Source organism: Emydura macquarii, unplaced genomic scaffold, assembly GCF_026122565.2.
Source record: "Emydura macquarii macquarii isolate MOO-44397 ecotype Brisbane River unplaced genomic scaffold, CSIRO-AGI_Emac_v2 contig_719, whole genome shotgun sequence".
NCBI lineage: Eukaryota > Metazoa > Chordata > Testudines > Chelidae > Emydura > Emydura macquarii.
The window spans coordinates 15407160-15432534 of record NW_027130856.1 but is presented as its reverse complement, the minus strand read 5'-3'; the positions used below and the strand labels follow the sequence as shown (position 1 = coordinate 15432534).

The 25375-nt window shown below is 42.7% G+C and overlaps 1 protein-coding gene across 2 annotated transcripts in view; it reads right to left on the bottom strand.

The window, feature by feature from the left end:
• The window catches only part of KMT2C (lysine methyltransferase 2C), a 302649-nt gene that overhangs the window by 117478 nt on the left and 159796 nt on the right, over window positions 1-25375 (bottom strand). For both annotated transcript variants that reach the window (XM_067542734.1, XM_067542735.1), the window contains 5 exons: window positions 23845-24016; window positions 21850-21964; window positions 10552-10724; window positions 9510-9670; window positions 6691-6804 (listed from right to left, as the gene is read on the bottom strand). In XM_067542734.1, the coding sequence (XP_067398835.1) occupies window positions 6691-6804; window positions 9510-9670; window positions 10552-10724; window positions 21850-21964; window positions 23845-24016 (735 nt within the window). The remainder of the gene's footprint in view (window positions 1-6690; window positions 6805-9509; window positions 9671-10551; window positions 10725-21849; window positions 21965-23844; window positions 24017-25375) is intronic.

Sequence of the window (25375 nt, the reverse complement as noted above, 5' to 3'; positions counted from 1 at the left end):
TCTTCAAGTAGCCAGGGCCTCATGAAATACATCCTAGAATACTCAAGGAGCTGATTGAGGAGATATCTGAAATTTTAGCAATTATTTTCAAATATTCATGAAAGACAGACGAGATTCCAGAAGATTGGAAGAAGGCATGTATAGTGCTAATCTATAAAAAGGGGAATATGGACAACCTGGGGAATTATAGACCAGTCAACTTAATTTCAGTACCTGGAAAAATAATGGTGCAAATTTATCAAGCCATCAATTTGCAAACACTTAGAAGATAATAAGATGATCAGTAACAGTGAACACAGATTTGTCAGGAACAAATCATGTCAAACGAACCTAATAGCTTTCTTTGACAGGGTAACAAGCCTTTGTGGATGGGGGGGAAGTAGTAGATGTGACTTTAGTAAGGCTTTTGATATCGTCCTGCATGACCTCCTCATAAACAAACTAGGGAAACATAGCCTAGATGGAGCTACTCTAAGGTGGATGCACAGCTGTTTGGAAAACCATTCCCAGAGAATAGTTATCAGTAATTCACAGTCAAGCTGGAAGGGCATGTCGAGTGGGGTCCCACAGCGATTGGTTCTGTGTCTGGTTCTGGTCAATGTCTTCATAAATGATTTAGATAATGGCATACAGAATACACTTATACAGTTTGCAGACAATACCAAGCTGGGAAGTGTTGCAAGTGCTTTGGAAGATAGGATTAAAATTCAAAATGATCTGGACAAACTGGAGAAATGGTCTGAAGTAAATAGAATGAAATTCAATAAGGACAAATGAAAAGCACTCAATTTAAGAAGGAACAACCAACTGCACACATACAAAATGGGAAATGTATGCCTAGTAAGAAGTACAGTGAAAAAGGATCTGGGAGTCAACAGTGTAACGTTACAAAAAAATTGAACATCATTCTGGGATGTATCAGCAGGAGTGTTGTAAGCAAGACACTAGAAGTAGTTCTTCAGCTCTACTCCATGCTGAAAAGTCCTCAACTGGAGTATTATGTCCAGTCGTGGGCACCAGATTTCAGGAAAGATGTGGACAAACTGGAAAAAGTCTAAAGGAGAGCAACAAAAATGACTAAAAGTCTAGAAAATATGACTTACAAGGAAAGATTGAAAAAATTGGGTTTGTTTAGTCTGGAGAAGTGAGGGGGGACACTATAACAGTTTTCACATACATAAAAGGTTGTTACAAGGGGGAGGGTGAAAAATTGTACTTGTTAACCTCTGTGGTTAGGACAAGAAGCAATAATCTCAAATTGCAGCAAAGGAGATTTAAATTGGATATTAGGAAAAACTTCCTAACTGTCAGGGTAGTTAAGCACTGGAACAGATTGCCTAGGGAAGTTGTGGAATCTCCTTCATTGATGGGGTTTAAGAACTGGTTAGAAAAACACCTGTCAGAAATGGTCTAGTTATTACGCAAGTCCTGCCTTGAGTGTAGAGGACTGGATTAGAAGACCTACTGTGGTCCCTTTCAGTCCTATACTTCCATGATTTTTCAAATAAATAATTTCACAAGTTCATTGATTACATTACTCAATGAAGAAAATTCAGATAGTCTCCTACTCAACAGTGCTGGAACAAAATGTCACACCGAGAGAGCCTGATGGCTTAGGCTTTGAATCCTTCTGAATTAATGGATATTCAAACATTTAATATTAAAGACAACAGTCTTTTTTATTAGAAGCCATCCTACGTTTTAGCTAATGCTTTGTGAAGCCTTAAATTACTTTTTTTCCTATTTCTTAGGAAACCTTAAACAATTAACTCCATCCACTAACCAACAGTTATAGCCTTATTATAAGACAATAAAGGTGTAAGATGCTCTAAAGTCCTATTAAAATACATAAAAATGGAACCACAGAAAGGTGCATAGCTGTTGTACAACAAACTTAAGGGTATGAACTTGATACTTAATTCTTAACCTGGTCTACCGTTAAATTTAGGCTGACATAGCTATGGAGTGTGAAAAATCCACATCCATGAATGATGTAGCCATGCCAACTTAACCCCCAGTGTAGATGCAGCAAAGTCGACAGTGAATGCTTTCACTCTAGCTACTGACACTCAGGTAGATAGTGTTCGTCACCAATGGAAAAACCCCTTCTGTTGGCATGTGCTGTGTGTACACTATGGGATTATGCTGGCATAGCTATGGCATTGTGGCAATGCCAGTGTAGTCCCCTTAGTGTAGACATGTCTTTTTGTGTTAGGGCACATGCTATGAAAAATCCAAGATTTTTGTCAGTTCTCCAGTTCTGTGCAAAAACATAGGCCAATATTCAAAGAGTAGAGAGTACGTGGAAGAAATCTCATCCTGGATACATTACATATTGTATTCAGAATATGAAATGTTTTCATAAGAATTTCCCCTGCTGCCCTGTTTTCAAAGCCAACACAGTAAGGTCTTTTGTTGTTCACTCTTCCATGCAGAAAACAGATGTTGGATAAAAGATGTGTTGCCTCTTGCATTCAGGAAAAAAGTGTACAAAGCTATAGGACTTTGGGCTAGATGGCTCATTTGCTATTGCTCTATGTTGCCATATGGGGTTCTCAATTCTCTAGCTGGCAAGGGCAGGAAGCTCTGAAGGAGTTGCACATTCAGTCAACAGGAAGAAGTGTTTCACATTAATCAACAGCTCCCTTCCATGCCCTCCATCCCCACACCAAATAAATAAATACATATGTCACTTCTATAGCGCTTTTTATCTGAAGATCTCAAAGGGCTTTGAACAGGCTGGATAGCTTTCAGTAAGCAGTGAATACCCTTATAGTATAATTGTATATTATCTATTGCAAAGTATGTCATGTTAGATGTCTTTGGAATGCTCATGATGTACTGATTATTATTGTTATAGTAGTATGTTGGTTGCAATTTCATGTGTATAGTTATGAGGCTGCACTATATAATATTCCCAAAGATGTGTCCTCATGGCTTAAAACATGTCCAGGCAAAACTTTCCAGGAGCAGAAGGGTAATTCATACCTCATTAAGGTGTGTACAGGACAAACCCAGCTCAGCCTTCCAGGAACAAAGGACTGGCCTGGGGGCAGAAACGGAGGATCAATTGGACTCTCGAGTGAGCCACCTCCCTTCCCTTGGTCAATTTGGAACCCTGAGGAGATAATGCTCACTGACTCAGGACATGGATGAGTCCATACAAGGACATTGTTTGTCACCTGACCCTAGGGGTGGTGCAAAACCCAGAGGGGAGAAGGAATTTTACAAAAAGGAGAGACATTCGCCATGCTCTCTCTTCCACCTCCATCTGCTACAACCACCAAGCAACTGAAGTGCTGATAAGAGGGGAGAGCCTGGCTGAAGGGAAACCAGCAAGCCTGTGGTGAGAATCACCTAAATTTGTAAGATTGCTGAAAGTGTTAAGCTTAGTTTAGAATGTGTTTTACTTTTATTTATTTTGACCAAATCTGACTTTTTATGCTTTGATTTATAATCAACTTAAAATCCTTCTGTAGTTAATACATTTGTTTGTTTGCTCTACCTACAGCAGTGTGTTGGTTTGAAGTGTGTTGGAGACTTCACTAGGAATAACAAGGCTGGTTCATATAAATGTCTTTGTTAAACTGACAAATTTATATGAGCTTACACTGTTCAGTGACCATAACTGAACATTGTAAGATGGAGGTTCTTAGGGTTGTATCTAGGGCTGGGGGGTAGTGACTAGTGTCATTTTGTTGTATAATCCAAAGAGTGGCTGGTTAGAAGCACTTACTCACTTAGTTGGGAGCAGTTTATATGCTGGAGGCTGTGAGTGAACAGCCCAGGAGTGGGGGTTCTTACAGCAGAACAGAGTAAAACGGGCTCCAGGAGTGTGGGATTGGGGTAACACAGCAATTCACCAGTCCAGATTACACCAGAGGAACATCACAAGCGGTGTCAATGGTAATTTTTGAAGGATGGTCCATCCAGCCCCATACAAAATGGAAAGATGATTACAATAAGGAAAATAAACTGAACTGAATTCAAAGCAGGAAAAAAAATAGCGTGTATTTCTGCCATGCACTACTTTTTATAAATGTAGAACATCTATTTTAAAAATCCACTTATTTGGGGGGGAAGCATTCAGCCCTTGGATATGTGCCCCAAAACATACAAAAAAAAATTCAGCCACTCATCCTCTTGAGTGCTATTGCTAACACATGAGACTGTGAAAGTATAAGGTACCATTCCTCAGGGGTTGGAGGCCAGCAACTGGTTGGCTGGCTGGCTGATTAGGCCCACCCGCTGCACCTGGGAAAAGACCTGCAGCTTAATGGGCTGAACTCCATAAAAGAAGGAGAAGGAAATGGAGAGGGAGAGCTACAATACATGCCAGAGTCTGGAGTTACTGCTGGGAGGAACTGCTTCCAGAAACAAAATGGACAGAAAAGAGACTGTGGGAAGTCTGAGGTAAGAGCAAGGAACTTTTGGGTTGAGGAACTTACAGTGGTGAGGGACAGACTTGGGGAGGTTTTGATTTTGTTTTGTTGAGAAGACTTGAAAGAAAAGAAGCCACAACAGCTGACCCTGCAGAAAATTACCTTCCATTGGACTTTGTGAGAAGTTCCAGGCAGAATTCCCCAGGAGAAGGGTGCTAGCTTAGTAAGAGCAAGCCTCAGGCCAGCTGAAAGAGGGAACTATAAGACAGGCCCCAATCCTTTATTCGTGGCATCTGAACAGGGGCTTTTAGATCTGAGCCTCTTCCATCAAGAAGGGCCATGGAGGAGATATTCTCACTAATGGTGAATCCACAGCAGGTAGAGAATGAAATGAACTGTCAGTTCCAGGAGGCATTTTTGGCCTCCCAGAAGCACTTGCAGGAAGCCCAGCTGGCAAAACATGAGCAGAACAGACAGTTCCAAGTAGGAATGGCCCATTTGGTCTCACAGCAGCTGTTGGGAGACAGGAACAGCCATGGAGGGAAGGCCCACCCTGGAGCCTCACTCAGCCTCATCCTGACCAAGATGGGCAGCAGTTATTACTCGGAGGCCTACCTGAACAGCTTTGAGCTTGTCACCATCACGGCTGGCTGAGAGAAAAGAGTTCCTAGGCAGCATGACTGGCCCCGTACCTCACTGGAGAGGCCCAAGCAGCATATTCGGCCATGAGTCTGGATGATGCACAACCCCATGCAATGCTCAAGGCAGCCATCATGGATCATCTCTGTCTTTTGATGGAAGCTTATCTAAAGAAATTTCAGTCGGAGCCATTCTCTAATAGGGCATGGGTAGTAGCTCAATGGCTCTGGAACTTGGCTACCTGATGGCTAAACCCAAAGGCCAAGATGGTGATGCACCTCACAGGCAAAATTGTCTTAGAACAATACTTACACATTCTCCCTATACTGGTACAAACCTGGGTTTGATGGTTTCAGCCCGCATCCACTGCATAGCTAGTCGAGACAACTGAGAGGTTCTTGGAGGCTGAATTAGCTAGGAGTGGGAAGGCTAGTCTTCTGGTTGGCTGGCCATACTTAAGAGACATGGCGAGAGATGATAACCTAATAACCCAGGGACAGTCACTATATTGGTCCATCTCAAGTGACAAAGATTTTAGCGCCACCAGGGAACCCCACACCCAGAACAGGGGCCTCAAAGTCCCAGACTTCCATTACCCTCTCATGAAGGCCCAGAGTATGTCGCTGTGGGCAACTTGGGCACATCCAACAGGAATGCCCTATGATGAAATGTGACTATTTAGAATGCCTCTTTGGCCAAGCAGGGGAGAATCTAAGCCCACCCACAGAACTGACCGTGAAGTCCTTTGTAGTCCCAATACAAATAGGGCCAAACACGGTGGAAGGGTTAATAGACTCCAGGTATGGGCAAACTCTACTTTAGCAAGAATCAGTCTCACTCACAGCCTTGGATGCAGAGTAATCCATTAAGATTTCCTGCATCCATGGAGAAATTCATATGTACCCAACAGCCTCCATTGTTTTGCAGATAGCAGATCAAATACCCGCCTGAGGCTGGAAGGACTGCTGGGAGGAACTGCTTTTAGAAACAAAAACAGACAAAAGAGAGACTGTGGGAAGCCCTGTTATCACAAAGGCTCTGAGATAAGAGCCAGGAACTTTTGGGTTGAGGAATTTATGGGGGTGAGGGACAAACTTGGGGAGGTTTTGCTCTTGTTTTGTTGAGACTTGAAAGAAAAGAGACCACAACACCTGACTCTGCAGGAAATTACCTTCCCTCAGACTCTGTGAGAAGGTTCTAGTCAGAATTCTCCTGGGGCGGGAGCTAGCTTAGCAAGAGCAAGCCTGTGTCCAGCTGGAAGAGGGGCTATAAGACAGGCCCCAGTCCTTTAGAGACTCATACAGAAAGTTTTGCAACTGAATTATATGGCAATAAATAATATCATATTTTTCCCTATACTCCACAAATATACAAACATACCAGTTTGGTTAGCTTCTATTTCAGAGAATATCCACTCCCAGTAAAGAGTTAATTTGTCTTAATTAAAATAATCTTTCAAACAACAAAATAACACAACAAAACATAGTTAATACAGTCACTGAAGAGTTCTGGTGATGGAATTTACACAATTCATCTGACTGCAGAGGGCAAAGAATCTTCTTGTTAGTGTTTATGTAACTCCAAGAACACTTAGTGATCTTTAAATGGAAAAATATGTACATTGCATACATACTGTTATTTTGTCTGGTTCTGAACCTCTCATTCTTACCATCTGTGACACATCCAACTGTTGATTCTTGACCAGGACCATTGTCAGTAACTGTTTGTTCCTGAAATGCCACATCCTCTCCATCATCTCCAATTTCCATTTTATTTGTACAAGCTTAAGGAAAAGAAAAGTATTAATCAATTTTGACATGGTGTTTAATGTATTACTTTGGCATCAGTGGTTGCTGCCATTGCTTGACCTTTTGGTTTAACAAAATGGTATTTAACTATGTGATCTGAGATAAGGCAAAATCAGGATACCTAACAAAGTTAGGTAGACTATACAGCATTTCCTAAAGAGCTTGTCTACACATGGAGTTATTCAGGAATAGCTATTCCAGAATAACTGCTCCTGAAGAACTCCATGAATAGACACTCTTATTCTGGAATAAGAGTGCCATGTCTCTGTTTAACTTAATCCACCCTAATGCTACATCTGCACTACATGAATGATGTTAGCTACGTTGACAGAAGCCCTCTTCTGTTGGCATAGCTGTGGCTACACTGTGGTTTTTGTCAGCATAGCTATGTTGCTAGGGGGTGTGGTTTTTTCACACCCATGACGGACATAACTGTAATGGTATACATTTTAAGTGTAGATCAGGCCTAAATGGATTAAGCTTAACAAGGAACTCTTATTCCAAAATAATAGTGTTCACACGTGGAGGTATTCAGGAATCTATATTGCACTTTAAATTCAAACCCTACTTTAATCCAAATTAACTTTCAAGTATAGACAAGCCCTAAGAGCCTGATTCTCATTAATGCTATAGCTGCTTTACACAGTTCTGACAGTGAAAAGGGGCTTTAAAGTGAGTGCAAGTGTAAATGTTTTGTAAACATAAATTTACACTCACTTAAAGATCCTTTTACACTATCAGAGCCATATAAAAGGGCTTTGGCATAATGAGAATCAGGTCTTAAGGTCGCAAATCCTATAAATAAATTTCAGAATCATGACTGAAAATATTTATAAAAATAAATAATACAAAGGCACTGTAGATTTATGACATAGTGAAGAGGCTCTATCGTCTATCAATGTTCAGAACACTAACCTTTCAACCTACTTTCCTGACTCAGCAAATTTAGCCAGTGGAGACTAAATTTTCCACTTGAGGCATAGGCCTTCTTTTGTCTGCAAGGATTCCATTTCAGCTGAAGGAAGTTGTATGGAGAAAGTCCCACTCATTGAGTTAATATGCTACCTCTTGGGCTGAAGGCCTCATTATGGTGCATAGCTACCTGAAGCCTACTTTCTTTTCCCTTAAAAGCCTTTACACCTAATAAAATTCATTAAAATGCACTGGGCAAAGTAGGGGACAGGGAAAACGTAAAGTATATATTAATAACTCCAGCTCCTAAAGAACTGATCCTCAGAGAGCATTAGTTTAAAAAAAGTACAATGAATATTACTTCTTGCTCAAAAAAGCCTCTTTAAAGTTCAAAAAGCCAGAAATTATTAGGTGATGCTACTTTTAGCATGTAAAAATCCCTCTCAGAGACTCTGCCAACATTAAAGTGATATTTTAACTTCAATTTGAGGAAATGATCATTTAGATTGGTTCCAAATCTCGGTTTAATGTACAAAAGTGATCTCTTGGGTGTCAGATGCTAAAAGATTACACTCCTACAATAGCTTCAAATTTTCACTAGTAGCTGAGATGACAGCCCAACTCTTCGTTGGGGAAAAGAATATATTCCTCAGTGTTTCATTTAGCTAAAAACCATAACAAAATGTAGTATCTTCAACTTTAAGCATTCAAACAAAAGCTGCCATTTATGCAGCAGTGTTTCCCCTTTAAGGTTGGAAGGTTTTTAGGATTAGTTTTGTGTGTTAGCTCAGACTTCTCCCTAAATGACCTAAACATGCTATTTGAAAGTTCAATAACCGCTAGTAACCTTTCAAGATGGAAGTGACCTTTTGCTAACCTGTTGTACATGTCCATTCCAAACCTCTGCCATCCATTTATTTATATTTAACTACTGTCACTGTCCCTCTCTCTCCAAGATCAATTTGTCATTATCCCCTGCTACTCATCAAGGATGTATACACCTGAACAGACCTAGCATCAAAGATGCTTGTTTACGCAAAGCATTAGCCTGCACACATAGGATAATTATACTTGACTTTTCTGGTAGTTCAATATTTTCCCCCTCACCAATAAAGGAACAGTTGGCTTTCTGAGATATAGATATCTTGCAATTGGGCTCTCTATTTCTTCTAAAAGAAGCTCAAAATAAACCCACGGATGGCAAGAACTCACAAGATGCCAGAGTGGCTGATGCTATCAAAGCAGTGTAAGACCTCACTGGTACCCTCTCCTAATGATGAATGTGTTGTTTTTCGTAAAATTTCTAGCCTTTGCCTCCAAGCTCAAACACCAATCATATTTCTCCCATGAGACAAAACATGCATGAAAGTAAGTGCCACCCATGTGACAATGTGGTGTGAAATAACCAAGAGTAGTCAATTTTTTAAAAATTACAATTTAGCTAGGCAGTATGGTCTAATGGACAGAGCACGGGACTGTGACTTGGGTGACCTAGGTTCTATTCCCAGCTCTGTTGATGATGTGCTGTGTACAGTTGGTGACATCTCTCTGACTATTTCCTCTCTCACATCTTTGGTCTGTCTTGTCTATTTAGACTGTAAGATCTTTGAGGCAGGGACTATCTCCTACTGTGTAAATATTTTGTTTTGAATTGGACCCTTATCATGATAATATCTCTCATTAAATGTTGTTTAATGATTTAATTAAATACAGCTTTACCATAACTAATTGTTTGATGCTCTCACACTTTAAGAGAGAAAAATCTTACCGGTCACATTGCCAGATTCAGGAACAAGTCCAGAAGCCTGCATTAGATCACATGGCTGTGTCTGATCCCCTTCTACTCGTTTACAAAGAGTACAGATGTAATCTTTTAACTGAGAGTCCAATTCGTTACCTGGAGGTTTGTCACATTCTATATGAATCCACCTGGATAGATTATTAAAGTTACATATTCACATTAAGTTAAATTATAAAATGTCCAACTAAGAATCAGTCTATATATCTATCTATATATATATTTTCCAGTTTACAGAGCATGGGTGTGCGCACACATGCATACAGTGTAAACCAATGCCTAAATGGTGCAATTATAAATTATGACAATGAACTTTGCACTTTGACTTATTTAGACAGTAAGGTCTAAAGAATGTGATTCTTTCCAACTTAGAAATACTAAGGGAAGAAAAAAAATTTTAAAAAGCTGTGGGAGGGAAGAAATTTTAAAAAAAAGCTTTCAGTACATCAAGCATAGAACAAACTTAAATATCAAAGCCTAAACTTTGCTTAAAGCCAACCATGTAGCCATGATATTGTCCTAAATGCACATCTAATCAATAACAGTATTTCTATTTTCCTAAAGATTCTTCTCCCACATTACTGGGCTAACACCATGGGTATAATTGGATACAGAATTCCTATTCTGTAGGCTTTGCAAAAAAAGACAATTACAAATAATTCTGTTTCTGGTATACCACTGAAAGTTAGTGCTCCTAAAAGTTATCACACTGACAGCCCAAGTCAGCTCTAGTTTTCAGTTTACTCACAAAATAGATGCAACCTGATTCACAGTAGGGCAAGTTTCTTTGTTATGCCCCCTCTCTAGTAGGAGAGAGAGAACAGTTTACTCACCACGCCCATTTACTCATTTGTTGAAATTACAAACAAGGGTACCTGTTTATTGACAATTGTGGCAGTGTTTTAGGATGACCCTTGCCAATTAAGTGAAGCGAGATGGATGCACTAATTTCAAACAGGCCAACAAACACATTAAAATCATTTAAGTAGTTGTAGTAAATTCGGCTTCTTACCTTTTGCACATATGACAATGCAACAAGTCTTTCTGCAAGTCTGCATGGCATGATTTTTCACAAAAAGGACAAGGTAGATTGTCTTGCTGTTGGTAACAACTGTCACACACTAGACAGTTGTGATGCCACTGACAACTGGTTCGTGTCCCACACTCGGCACACACTCTGCAGTTCTGGAGACCACAGAAAACAAGGATTCAGTTTGTTAATTATGATGCTACACCATAGGACGAAACTGACGTTAACTGACACTTTCTACTCTGATTAAAGGCCTTATGTTGGTAAATTCTAGTAAAACAGCCCTGAATCTGGATGTCTTCTATCTATCCACAGAATATGTAGAGCCTGGCAACAGCAGGAAAAATGTCCTTGCACTGCACTTTCACTTGAAAAGGACACCTCTTTGGTGAGTGGATACTTCAAGCTCTAATCCCATTCAAATGTCAGCTTCTTGTTGAGTTTACCAACAAGCGTACCAATTAGTACCCCAGCTGTGGTGATGCATTTGTGATTCTGACACCTGTATAATGAGAAGTGAATTAGGACTCAACTCATTTCACAAAGGTCACCAAATAAAATCACATATTCACTATCTTCAGTCCATATTACATTTTTACATTTATAACTTCTGAACGAATGGTCATCACCTTTTAACAGCATGCATAACTATTCAATTACTGCTCATTTTCTGTGTAGCATATGATGCCTTAAAATGTATTACCAAATTATTGCCATTTATGCTACCAACAATGGGGTAAGTATAGCCCCTTCCTCCATTGTGAAAGGGCCCTGTGCAGTTGAACTGGTATTGTTTTACTGAACAAAGAGTGGCAGGATGTAGGGAGTCATACAGGGCAGGAAACACCTACTTTGTGGCACAGACCGCGACTTTGTACAAGGTGCCTCAAAAGCAATGTATGGAGGCAGACATGAGCAGTGTAAGGAATCCAGATGGATCTTTGTATGGATCATCCCCCTTCCCATCTCCTATGCAGGGGGTTGCTTAAGTGCCTATATAGGCTGATTCACGTGGAAGTAGCCTCCATGGAGTATTTATGGTGTCACACCACAACCTGGTGGCAGGATTCCTCTAGAGATTGCTAAGTTGGGATTTCTGGCCTGTGGTATATGCAGGAGGTCAGAGCTGACGATCGCTAAGGTCCCATCTCACCTTAAAAACTATGATTATTAACTTGATAGATACCAAGGGCAACATGTGATAAAGACAGAGACACAATCCCTAGGGATTGGTGCCCAGACCCATCCCTCAGCATGCAGCTCTCCTTCTCACATGAAATGGGGTGGGGAATGCATTAGGATCGGCTGCCTCCATGTCAACCTTCCTTTCTCTTCTAGAGACACTCTGAAGGACTTTTTGTAAGATCCAGGATGCGTGTGTAGAGAGGCAGACTGCAGTGAAGCTAAACTAAATTTAGGGAGCTTTGTTTGAAGAGAACCTCCACTCAGACGTTAATACAGCTTGAGCTGTTATTATTAACTTTTTCTGAGATGTTCTAGAACACCGCATGCACAATGCACACACACATTTTGTCACAGGGTGGCTGCCCCTGTAAATGAAGCAACTGCAGCACCCCTGTGCCAGAACAGGTGCTCCCAGTTTGGCCAATTAAAAGGGCAAGGCAATACCAGAGGCTATAAAGGATCAGGGAGACTCAGAGAGAGAGAGAGAGAGAGAGAGAGAGACCCCATGAGTCAAAGTGGCCTGTGTCGGTTAGAAAAAGGGGCAGATGAGAGCTTCCAGAGACCAGAAGACTGGAGGAGGTCTCTGAAGGAAACTGTACGAGGTTCCTGGGAAATGCTGAAGGCAGGAGAGTAGCAAGAGGGTTTGCTGGCAACAACACCAAGCCAGAACACCAGGGCTGGAGGGCTGAAGGCCAGAGAGCAGCAGAGTGTGTTGCCTAAACTGGACAGTCAAAGCTAAGAGCCGGAAAGGACTGAAGGCAGGGGAACAATGGAGGGGCTTACCCGCTAATGTCTCCAGCTGGAACCAGGAGGCTAGTGAGAGAGGCAGAGGAATGAGGGATGGTCCCCGAGTGAGAATGATCTCTCCAGCAAAGAAGCTGTGGGGGTTTCCTGCTGGGAAGAGTAGGGTTGCACTCTAGCTGGGAGAGCTGGGATGGTTGTCCTGGCAGAGGGACAGAAGAGGACTGACAAGGCGCCTTGGTGTGGTGGAAAACACCGGAGGTGTGGTACTTGGGGCATCAAGGGACTAGATGTACAGGGATTTTAAAGACTATATGCACTGGATGTGATAAATGGATTATGTGTTGGGATTTTTGTTGGAGATTATTTGCACAGTGTTTAAGTAATAAACCAGTTGCAAAGAGTAATATTACTGAGGCAAGTGAGCCTGGCATACAGATATCGGGAACTCAGAAGGAGGAAAACTGAGGCAGGCACAACAGCTGTGCTGTGGCCTGCTGCAGGAGGGCGCTCAAGGTAGGACCACTCATGACACCGTTTAAGGTTCTCCAGCAGCAGGAGACAACTGGGGAAACCCGTCAGAATGGCATCACTAATAGGAAGATTGGAAGAGCACCCAGAAACTTGAAGGCCATGAAGTAACACAAGACCTCACAGAAGACTGCAGATGCTTCAAGATCTGTAAGGTTTGTGCCCGAAACTCACTTACTGTTCCACATGGCATTCCCATTCTCTCTCCAAGAAGATATGATCGGAGGAAAGCTCCAAAAGGAAAGCAATGGGCTGTTTTTTTCCTCACATTCCTCCTTTTTAAAATTTTTTTTGCATCAGAGGGTTCAACTTGGCCTAGAGTAATGAACCTTTAGTATGTTTTGCAGCAGTAACATTATATAAATTGGTTTAAAAAAATATATGCTTAACACATTCATGACATTTTACACTTTCTAATAGTGTAACTGCAAGTCCACATTTGACAGTTGGATACCCAAGCTACTTTATCTCACTAGGAAATGCGATAAGTACATATCACAGATCAGGTTCCAAACTTGGTCCATAACATATTAAATCTCCTTTATATCAGGCAAGTGATTATAATCAAAGCATCAGTCTAATAGAAAGTATTTTTTTAAATGATGCCATGAAAAACAAATCAAGAGTATGAGACACTAAAATACTCTAAATGTTTTTTAATCAAAATCATTTCTTTGTGATAGGCTGTCGTCAAATGGTTTTTTCCTTAGGCATCATCTACACTACAAAGTTTGGTCAATGGAAGCCGCCTTATGTAGATCTAATAATGTATGCATCTATGCTACCAGGTCCCTTTCACTGACGTGACTTGCCTTTTACGTCACTTCTGTGAGGGGGGTAGTGCTTAATACGATGTTGATGAGTAAACAGAGAGGCAGCGTAGACCCTGCATTGTTTGAGTCGACTGACTTGGCCTCCAGGAGCTGTCCCACAATACTCCTCTGTGACCACTCTGGTGACCATTTACAATATCATTGCACAGCAGCCAGGTACACAGGAAACAGCCCCTCTCCTGTTCAAGTCCAGGGAACTTTTGAATTCCCATTTCCCGTTTGATCAGCTTAGAGAGCTTGCCAGCCCAGCTGATCATGGTGAGTCAACACCCCAAACGCACCGCTGCCTGGAGTACACAGGAGGTAATGGATCTTATTGGTCTGTACGGAGAAGAGTCTGTGCAGGCACAGCTCCAAACCAGCCAGAGAAATGTAGACATCTACAAGAACATCACGTAGGGCATGGGAGACAAGAGCTATGTTTGGGACACTCAGCAATGCCACGTGAAAAGTCAAAAAACTTCGGCAGGTGTATTAGAAGGCAAGGGAGGCAAACAGTTGTTCTGGTTCTGCACTGCAAACATGCCACTTCTACAATGAGCTGCATGCAATTCTCAGTAGCGACCCCACCATTACCCCAAAAGCAGTGTGGATACCTCACTGAAGTTGGAGTCCTGGACCACCCCAGGCAACAACAAGGAGGTGGTTTTGGACAAGGAAGAGGAGGAGGAGAATGGGAGATAGGTGAATGGAAGATTCATTCTCCTTGAGTGCCAGGAGCTATTTTTAACCCCAGAACAGTCCATCCAGTCATAGGACAGCATTGTGGCTGAGCATGATGCCAGGGAAGGCACTTCTGGTGAGTATGCTATTCCAATCAAACTGGAGGGATTACATGCACTTATATTTTATGTTTAATAAGAAGAAAAAGTGAGGTGCAGTGACTATCTGCTTCCGAGTGGCCACTCCAGCTATGCAGAGGGAACTCCTGGAAAAGACTATTTATGTGCATAGGGATGGCCCAGAAATCCTCCATGGAGATCTTCAGGAAACTTTCATGAAGGTACTCTGCAATCCATTGCAGAAGGTTTTTGGTGAGGGCTGCCTTATTTCTTCCGCCACGGTAGGACACTTTCTCATGCCACTCCAGTATTAATTATGCTGGCATCATTGCGGTATGCAGCATAAAAGCGTAAGGACCAAGTATGTACCCAGATGCTTGCAGCATCTGCTCCCTTGCCATCTCTGTTACCCTCAGGTGACTGATATCACATAGGGTCCCTTAGGGGAGACGGTGGTAGTTTTCATTACAAGTGCTGATACTGCAAACAATAGAGCATGTGATCCCCCACCCATGATTATGTCAGGGTCCCTCAACCATGGTTTCCCTAACATGCTGGCAGTTTGGATGGCAGGGATCGGTGTTGACATAAGAATCTGAAGCCCACTGCAACCACTACCAGCAGTGTTAAGGGAAGAGGGAATTCCTTTGTTCTCCCACAGCCACAATCCTTCCACCCCCCACCCTCCCGGAGCCACCTCGGACAAAGACCATTCTTTGGGAGGCTCAATGGTGGTCTCCAGTTTCCACACAATATCCATGTTACTAAGGGGAGGGAGCATTGCCCACCTGTGCTCCCAATGCAGATTGTCCACAAACTGTAGCACAAAGCCCATCGCCCATGCCCCGGGGCCATACTCATCATGGCTGAAACAGCAAACCGGTTCATTGCATAGCTAGGGATACTGATTATCTTCTGGCTTGTACTTCAGTGGAACAGAGGGCGTGATTTTTAAATAGCAACTGTGTACTTGACCCAGGATATGCACTGGCAATGGCTGCCTCGTGCTTTGCATGCCTTACAGTGGAAAGTGTGGTGTTCAGCTCATCCGCCACACCGGCAGAGAGGCTTTCCCAGATTAAAACAGACTACATGACGATGTGCTCAATAAGATAATGAACACCTCTGGGACAGCCGAAACGGAGCAAAGAGCTTGGAGGATTTCACTCTCTGAAAAACTGGACATGGAGAGCAGAGGAGCAGCCCAGAGCATGAGGGTGGCACGCAGGATGAGATGCTGCAGATGATGACGGAACAATCAGACATGTTGAGGCCTCTGGTTGAGTTTCAAGAGAAACAGCTTTAGGCTAGACTTCTTCTGCAGCCCCTGCATAACAGCCCACAAACGTCGCAATATTCCCCTTCCCCCAAACATTCCAGGAGGCAGGGGGAAAGTGCAGTATCCCGTCCACTCAACATCGGGGGTGGGTACTCAGAACAAAAGGTGGCCATTCAATGACCTTTGATGGGCAAGATACTATGCTTCCACAAACAAACTGACTCCCCTTCCAATTTTATCACACTGTTTGTCCAAGGTTAATTTTTTTTCCTGGTATTTCAGTTTCTTTAGGCTTGTACAATAAAAGTCAACATTCTGAGAATGAAATACTCTGTTTATTCAAAGCATGAAAGAGGAGGTACAGTGAAACTGATGCAACCGAGGGGATGGTATGGGAAGACACAACACAGATAAGCAGTGTATGTTACTGTGGGTCATTACTGAAACAGGTTTTCAAAGCCTCCCAGAGACACAGTGCTACTCACTGGACTCTTCTTATTGCCTTGGTATCTGGCTGCTCAAAATTAGCAGACAGCCTATCTGCCTCCAAACCCCACCTCTGTGGAAACATCTTTCCCTTTGCCTCACAGATATCATGGAGTACACAGCAGGCAGCAATAACAATGAGGATATTGCTTTCACTGACATCTAACCTAGTAAGCATATTGCACCAAAGACCCTTTAAATGTCCAAAGGCACATCCCACCACCATTCTGCACTTGCTCGGTCTAATGTTGAACTGCTCCTGACTGCAGGTGTCCGGTGTATGGCTTCATGAGTCATGGGAGCAAGGAGTAGGCTGGGTCTCCCAGTTTCATTACTGGCATTTCAATGTCATCAATGATTATTTTGCAATCCGGAAAGAAAGTCTCTGCTTGCAGTTTTCTGAACATACCTGTTTTCTTAAAGATGCGCGCATCATGCACCTTTCCTGACTATCCCACGTTGATGTCTGTGAAACACCCCCTGCAATCCACCAGCGCTTGAACCACTGAAAAGTATCCCTTTCTGGTTTTGTACTCTTTGGCAAGATGATCTGGTGCCAAAATAGGGATGTGTGTGCCATCTATCACCCCACAGCAGTGAGAAAACCCCACCGGGGCAAAACCATCCACTATGTCCTACACATTGCCAAAAGTCACTACCCTTCTTAGCAGAAGTCGATTAATGGCTCTGCACACTTGGATCACAACAGTTCCCATGATGGATTTGCAAACTCCAAATTGTTCCCCACTGACCAGTAGCAGTCTGGCATTGCAAACTTACACACAGCAATCACCACTCGCTTCTCCACTGTCAGAACAGGTCTCATTTTAGTACTGCTGCGCTTCAGGGCTGGGGAAAGCTCTGCACACAGTTCCTGGAAAGTGGCCTGCCGCATTTGAAAGTTCTGCAGCCACTGCTCGTCATCCCATAACCTCATAACAATGTGATCCCACCAGTCAATGCTTGTTTTCCAGGGCCAGAAATGGTGCTCCACCGTGTTCAGCTGCTGCACAACTGCCAACAGGAACCTGGAATTGTTTCATTCTCTGGCTTGTGAGAACATCGCAATGTTCCATGTGGCAGCTCCTGTCTCAGCTCTGGAAATATTGCGGGCTAAGGAGCAAGGTGTTTGTAATGCTCACAACAAGAGTGCACAGCTGAGCGGGGTCCATGCTTCTCAGTCTACGGTGCACGTGCGGCTAAGCCAGCCTTTTGAAAAAAGGCACGAAAAGTACAGGTTGTTTGCCGTTCAAAGCAGGGGAGGGAAGGGAGGAGAAAGGGAGGGAAGAAACTGCGTCATGGGAGGTCGAAGTCATATTTTCATTCCCCTCTGCAACAATGTTTTGGTCCCATGAGGCACTGCAAGCCCTTCCCAAAACCCACTGTGGCTGATTGCATTGTGGGATAGCTACTCACAGTGCACTGCTCTCTACATCGATGCAAGTGCTGCTAGGGAGGACGCCCTCCACCGGCATAATGAGGGTAGTGTGGACGTGTCCAACCCATTTAATTACTGTGGCAGCTGGATGTCGACTTAAATTAAGTCAACTTAACTTTGTGGTGTACACATGTCCTGAGTCTCCTTCCTCCTAAGAATGTAGCAACATTGGGGGAGCGAGGGGGAAGACTGCTATTGTTAAAGCTGAAACCACTGAACCTGTGACACTTTTCTATCACACACAAAAAATGTGTATCTACACCATTCAGTTGGTGGAATACCAAAGATTAAATATGACTGATATCGGTTCAGTGAAGTGTCTACTGCTCACTGAACTAATTAATGAATAGCAGCATTCAGTTTGGCAGCATGACCTAAAGGAAAGAGCACAAGATTGGAAACCAGAAACTCGCTAGTTCTAATCTCAGCTTTGCCAGATGTGTGGGGACTTTTATTTCAGCTTTATACCTCAATTTTCCAAACTGTAAAATGGAGGCAGATAGACATACAGTGCATATAGTACTTGCCTTACATGTGTATTATGAGCTTTAAAACTTGTGTTCAAAATGCTGTACAAACACTAAGTCCTATATAAAAAAAACTAAATATAATTAGAACAAGGATTTCTCATGAAGGTTTACATAAACTGGGAACATCTTATCCACAGAAGTTTAATTTTAAAGGTACAATATATTTTTATGAATATGCTGGTTCCTGTCTGTCATTTTATTAATTTTGAAAAAAAACAAGCAAATAAGCTTTAGGCATCAAGCAAGCTGACAGGCTGGCAGAGATACTTTCCAGTAGTACAGGCATCTGTCTCAGAGGCAACAAATTCGCCACTCAAAAGACGAATAAAAATAATAAATCATGCAAAACTGGGATAAAGAATTAAATGAAAAAAAGATTGTCAGAAGTCTCAGTGAAATGGAACTTCAAGAAAAACAAACAACATATTTTTAGTTAGCCTCCATATTTACATGCACTATAAAATATCTAAAAAATAATTCACACCATTCAGTATCAGTGTAAAGGGATCCGTGCTTCTCCCTTGCTGCTCCAGGCTTCTCCCACAAACCACATGCAGATGCAGCTTTGTGCTCCCACTACTGCTCTTTATTTACAGGCTTGTCTTCCCACCACAAACTATTTACAGCTACAGTCCCAAATCAGGGGCCACACAGTCCCCGCCACCAGATCAGGGCAGCTCACCTCCACCTGAGGTTTCTCCCTGTCAGGCTGACCTCTTGCCCCTTCCAGCTACTGCTCCTACTTCCTCCCTTCAGTGAGCCTCTGGTCAGCCCCCTGAGCTCTTTCCTGTGAGTCTTTATAGGGCCTGTCTAAGGAACCTTACAGCTACTCCTCGTTAGCCTAGTCCCTGCAGGCTCATTCAGTTAGTTCTATTTCCCATTTAGATAGGGCTCCAGTGGCAGAGGGTTGGTTTAACCCTCCGGGCTTCACCAGCACCCTGTCACACGCCTCCCCACTTATGAACTGCCAGGTTTACTTGTCCCTACCCCCTCCGTGCTCTCCCTGGAAGATTTGAGCAGGGAAAGGCCACCCACTCTATGGGGTGACTTTGCAGGAGTCATCTTTTTCTGTTTGTTCACCCCCCCAGCTGTAGAAAGTACACTGCATGGGGGCCAGGTGGCCCCACAGCTCTGTGGCTGCCTACAGGTCATCACACCAATTGTGCCCCCCATCTCTCAGAAGGGGTCCAGGTTCCATCCTGACCTCCCCCAGGACCGCCAGGAGCTCAGGCTTCTCAGGCCCACCCGGGGTGGCTTGGGCCGCCCTCTCAGGGGTTGCGCTGGTAGGGGTGCTGCTGGCCCTCTTCCCTTGTTCACAGGGCCTCGGCTAGCCATTCACCCTAACCCCTTTTCTTCTGTGCTCTGCTATCTAGGGTCTTCTACTTTTCTCCTCTCTGGGCTCAGACTCCCCTGTTGCCCTTTCCGGGCTCTGGTGTTGGGGGTCTCCACCTTCACCGGGGTTCCTTAGCTCCTGAGGCTACACCCACTCCTTCTAGCAGCCTCCCACTTTTCCCTGTCTCCAGGTGCCTTTCCCTCCGGGAAAGGTGTTACAGTGCGTGCCCAGCACTACCGGGTACAGTAGGCCTTGTACTACACTAACCCGTTTCCAATCAAATCTGCCCTGTGTCTCTAGGGGCACTTGGGCCACCACGCAGGACTTCCTGTCCCCATGGATACATTTCAGGCTTATCTTTTCCCCTGGGAGTATCCATTGTGGCTTCACCAGCCCCCCTCGGATCAGTGAGCAGGCGGAGGCTGTATCCATCAGACCCCTTCGGGACTTTCTCCCCACCTTCACGGGGATGGTGGACAACTTCAGACTCTTGCCTCACCCTCCCCACCTCAGTTCAACCACAAAATTCAACAAAGCCACAGTCCATCTGGCAGCAGTCATTTTTCTTATGGCCTAGCAGTCTGCATTGCCAGCAGACCAGCTGCCCGGCTCCACCGGCAGCTCCTCAGGGCTCCTCCCTCTTCTGCTCTGGGCCCTTCCCAAGGGTTGGGTCTCTGGGCTTCCTGCCTCGCCCTGGTCAGGCGAGCCTTCCCTCGGGGCAAGTCTGCCTCCACGTTCTCCTCTGTCAATTTGACCGCGGCATCTACTGTCCCTGGTTGATTCCACCTAACCCACGCCCACACATTTTCCGGCAGGCTATGGAAAAATTGTTCCAGGACTATCGCATCCATTATCTCCCCTTTAGTGAGAGTCTCAGGCCTCAGTCAGCGGTTGCCCCAGTTCATCTGCCTCTGGTCAAAGGCTTGGGGCCGCATACTCCTGGTCCACCAGGTCGCCCGCAACTTCTGGTGGTAACTTTCAGCCGACAGGCCGACCCTACTGAGGACGGCTGCCCTTACCGCCACGTAGTTCCTGGCCTATTCCTCATTTACGGCCATGTAGGTTGCCTGAGCTTCACCGACTAAGTACAGTGCCAGCCGGAGGGCTCAGGTGGCTCTGTCCCACCTGGCACCCAGGGTTACCTGCTTGAATGTACCCAGGAAGGCATGTGGGTCATTCACTGGGCCCATCTCACATAGTCCAGACCCACGGGGGGTGGGGAGATGGCAACTGACATCCCCACCGCAGGACTCACCATTTGCTGCAATAGCTGCTGCTGGATGCTGGCCTGCTCCCAAATAAAATCCTGCAGGCTTTTCTGCTGTTCAGCCTGCCAGGTGAGCAAGGCCTGTTTCTCCGCCTGCTGGGCTTGCTGGAAGCTTTGCATGGCCTGCTGCATCTGTTCCTACTGCTTCACCAGCCATTTCAGGGTGTCCTACATCTCTGGGCCAGCAACCCACTGGCTTCTGGTCCTGGACAAGCCCCCACGTGTAAAGGGATCCGTGCTTCTCCCTTGCTGCTCCAGGCTTTTTCTCCCACAAGCCACATGCAGATGCAGCTTTGTGCTCCCACTACTGCTCTTTATTTACAGGCTTGTCTTCCCACCACCAACTATTTACAGCTAGAGTCCCAAATCAGGGGCCACACAGTCCCCGCCACCAGATCAGGGCAGCTCACCTCCACCTGAGGTTTCTCCCTGTCAGGCTGACCTCTTGCCCCTTCCAGCTACTGCTCCTACTTCCTCCCTTCAGTGAGTCTCTGGTCACCCCCTGAGCTCCTTCCTGCAAGCTTTTATAGGGCCTGTCTAAGGAGCCTCCCAGCTGCTCCTCGTTAGCTTAACCCTCCGGGCTCAGCCAGTACCCAGACACAATCAGATATGTGAAATTCTCAGGGATTAAGAAAGTTAGACTGTTGTCTTAATGTTACACCCATATACACATCTATACTGAGTTAAAAACACCCAACAAACTATTTTCTGTAGCCAAAGGCTGAATTCTGATACTTTTACTCACTTCAAACAGAACCCTTATTCCACAAATAATCACTCTGGCTTCAATAGCAATATGGAGTAAGGCAATACTCAACATATCAAAGTTTGGCCCCACATAGGCAATGAATATTTTAAAAACATATTCAACTTACTTTGCATTTCCAGCCATTTGTTGGTACAGAGTCCATAACTGGTTGCAGACAAAAAGTATGGTACCCTTTGTCACATGTATCACACACCAGCATCTTGTTGTCTTCCCCAGAATGCCTAAGAAATATGTCAACAGCAACACTCAAAAACAAAGCCATTTAAAACAGGCCATATTGAAAAAACACTCTTTAGAAAGTATTCTAAGAACAAAGTTGGGATAGTTGGGACAGAACCCCCTTTACATTGCAACAACATATAGACAATTTTCAAACATAGGTGTCTACAGACAGGCTCTTAAATCTATATTTAAGAAACTAAAATAAAGTTGTCTTGGTTTCAAAATTGTCTAATACTTGCAAACTCCTATGACTTCTGGCAATCAACCTCTATTATTTAGATGTCTCTATATGGATTTAAGACCTAGCTTTTGGTACCTATGTTTGAAAATTCAAGGAATATTTGGCTAAAATTAACATCTTTAGAGAGAATTCCATCAAGGCGCATCAGCTCAAAATTTGAAACGGTCTGCCTTGTGTGTGTCTGGAAAGCCTATGCATTTTTTCCTTCTCCTCAAAACAAATGGTTCAATGATATTTCTTCAAAAAAGTTGCCCACAGTTCAGCCTGTCTATATGCCTATGATGCCAAACCAATATGCGTGCAAATGAGTAAAAACAATTGTTAAGGGAGAAGATTACAAACCTAATTTTTCTTAACAGATTACGGCAGATCTTCTGTTGGTGTAAATTATCATACCTCCATTGGCTTCTGTGACAATTTACAGAGTATTGTATATATATAAAAAAATAGGCATTTTCTTTCAAAAATTGCCCATTGAGAAAGGAACAAGCTCACAATCTGTCCAGTGTTTTTAAATGTCTGAAATATATTTTGAGTGTATTTTTAAGTTCTAATAATTAAATGCAGCAACTGAGTGTACCACCAAGGTTTGGTTTTGATGAAGATGCACAGTTAAACTGTAGGCTCACATTCAGAACTCATCAACAAAATGTCATGCTGTGTATTAGATGCTACTTTGTTAGTAGAGAGATATATTTTAGAGGAAGGAGTAAATGCTGCTCTGAATAGCAAAATGGATAAAACCCTGTCCTATGAAATCTGCATAATTCTGTCACCCTGTTCCCAACAAAACAATATACTATGTATAATCACAATTCCATTTGCCATTGAGGAGTGGATTTATTAACAAGTCCTGCCACAACATATTGGAACTCTTCTTGTGGGGTACTCTTTAGAATGTACTCCAATATTAACCCTTGACTGTTGATATCTGCTGTAGCCTGTGTGTGGTGAGGAAATACAGCAACTGTCTTCAAATGTGGTATTCTTGGTAAAGGGTACAGCTCTGGAGGTACATTTTGCCCTATGTATCAGGCATGTCAGGCAGCAATTAAGTCGCTCTTCATTCTCTCAGCTTGTCCTTGAGGAAGTCCATACAACTGAACAATATTCTTTTTTTTTTTCTTTCTCAATGGGCACTTTAAAAAAAAAAATCTCTCTCTCTCTCTCTCTCTCTCTATTATATACAAATAAAATTGTACAGGTGTATCCCAGTCCTCTGAGTGAACCCTTGTAACATTTATTTCATTGCTTCAAATGCCTGTCTTATCAGTGACTGCTCTTGACTTGTCATCACCTTCAGGTTACTTAGGAAAGCCACAAATCCGTTCTAGCAATAACTTATCAGTTCACTCCCTCTACAAAATATTCTGAAATAGAAGGCTCAGTCTTGCACAAAGAACACTTCCAGCCAGTGGTAAGATGCCTAATATACAGGAGTTCCACCTCAGCCCTTTTTTGAGTTAGAGTCAAATGCTTTGGGATTTGATCAGTTATTTAAGCTAGCACTAAGTGCTAAGCAGATGTACTTTGGTATGCAATCTTTATTTTTTTAGAACAGTTTAAGATAAAAAGTTTTAACAACACTTTGTGCTTAAAATCTTAGTATATGTAAAACCATGCCCCATGCCCACTTACTTGCAGTTCTGGCACACTTTGCAGTCAGGACACTGCCAACCTGCTCGTTTCAAAGGTGTAACTTGTATATCCAGGCACATCCCATGGTAATGCTGCCCACAGGTAGTACAAAAAAGTTGATCTAAGAGGTCTCCAGGGCTGTCACACACTGCACAATTTGCTTCTTCCTTAGCTATAATTTAAGAGTTTCCAATTATTCAGTGAAAAAATAAAGTTTCCCTGATTTTCTTCCTAAAGCCAAACTTTTCCATATATTTAGAAATCAAGTGGTAAACATTTTCAAAATATTAATCAAGTTCTTTTAAAAAATGATATACAGTTCAATAAAACAGAGAAAGCTTTGTAATATTTTTTTAAAGTTTTTAATCCATTCAAATTTAGTTTTCCTGATGGATATATGCTGTTTTTTTAGATCTGCAACTACTCTTTTCACACCAAAATTACATACATTTCAAAACTTTAAAAATTAAATTTTACCAGAATAAACAGATTTACTCTCCTCTCCCCCTGAGACTTAAGGCCTATTCCTGTCAGTACACATTGCAGGACCAGATACTTGATAGCTTCGGTGTTACATTTCATCCTACCTTTTGCTATTTTACAAAATCTGCACAGTATTTTTAGCTGCCACAATTATGTTTCTTTTACATGCTTTTTTAGTCATTTAAGTCTTACATAGTAGCTTACATTTGGTTAATACAGCTTCAAGATTTTGTGATTTTCCTGATATAGCTCCTGTTAGTTTTTTATCATTACTCATTTTAAATTGTTAAAGTAACAATTAAATAAATATAAACTGGGCAAAATACTGAACAAACATTATTGCTATATGTAAGGTGTAGGTATTTACTAAAGCTCTGATTTAGGAGCACCCATGCTCAGGAACGGACTTACACACTTGCATGTGTATAAGTCCCAATGAAGCCAGGAGCCCAAATGCTTCTCTGAATCAAACCCCGTTTTAAAATTGCAGAAGACTAACAATGAACTTTTATCACCTTCACTGAGAAAACAAGAAATAGTAACTGCATTTGTTGTAAGTCTATACAACTGTTATACATAATATACTTAAAGTTAGTATATGTACACACACAACCCCTATCTCACCAGGGCATATGCCAATTGCTGAGTGTAATCACAGACAAAATCATCTATATTAATGTATTTTTAAGTAACTTGACCATACCAAACATTAGTTATCACAAAAACTGTAGCTATGTTTTTGTTTCTATTTTACTAGTTTCACACAGAATAATTTTGAAATCATTTCACTGCCTATGTAATTTTTAAAAATACATGTTTAAGTGTGTATAATTATAAATGTCACAGATAATGATGCTTATAATTAAGTTTGCCTGACATTTTTCATTGTAAGACCCTGTTTTTTCACTTGCTAATAACTTTTCTCCAAACTTAAAATGGTTGGGCTGAAATTTTCTATGCCAGATGTTTACCCTCAGGTTGAATTTTTATGGAGAACTTCAGCTGTAGCACATTCAGATGCTTCTGAGAATGAGGTTAGGGGAAAGTG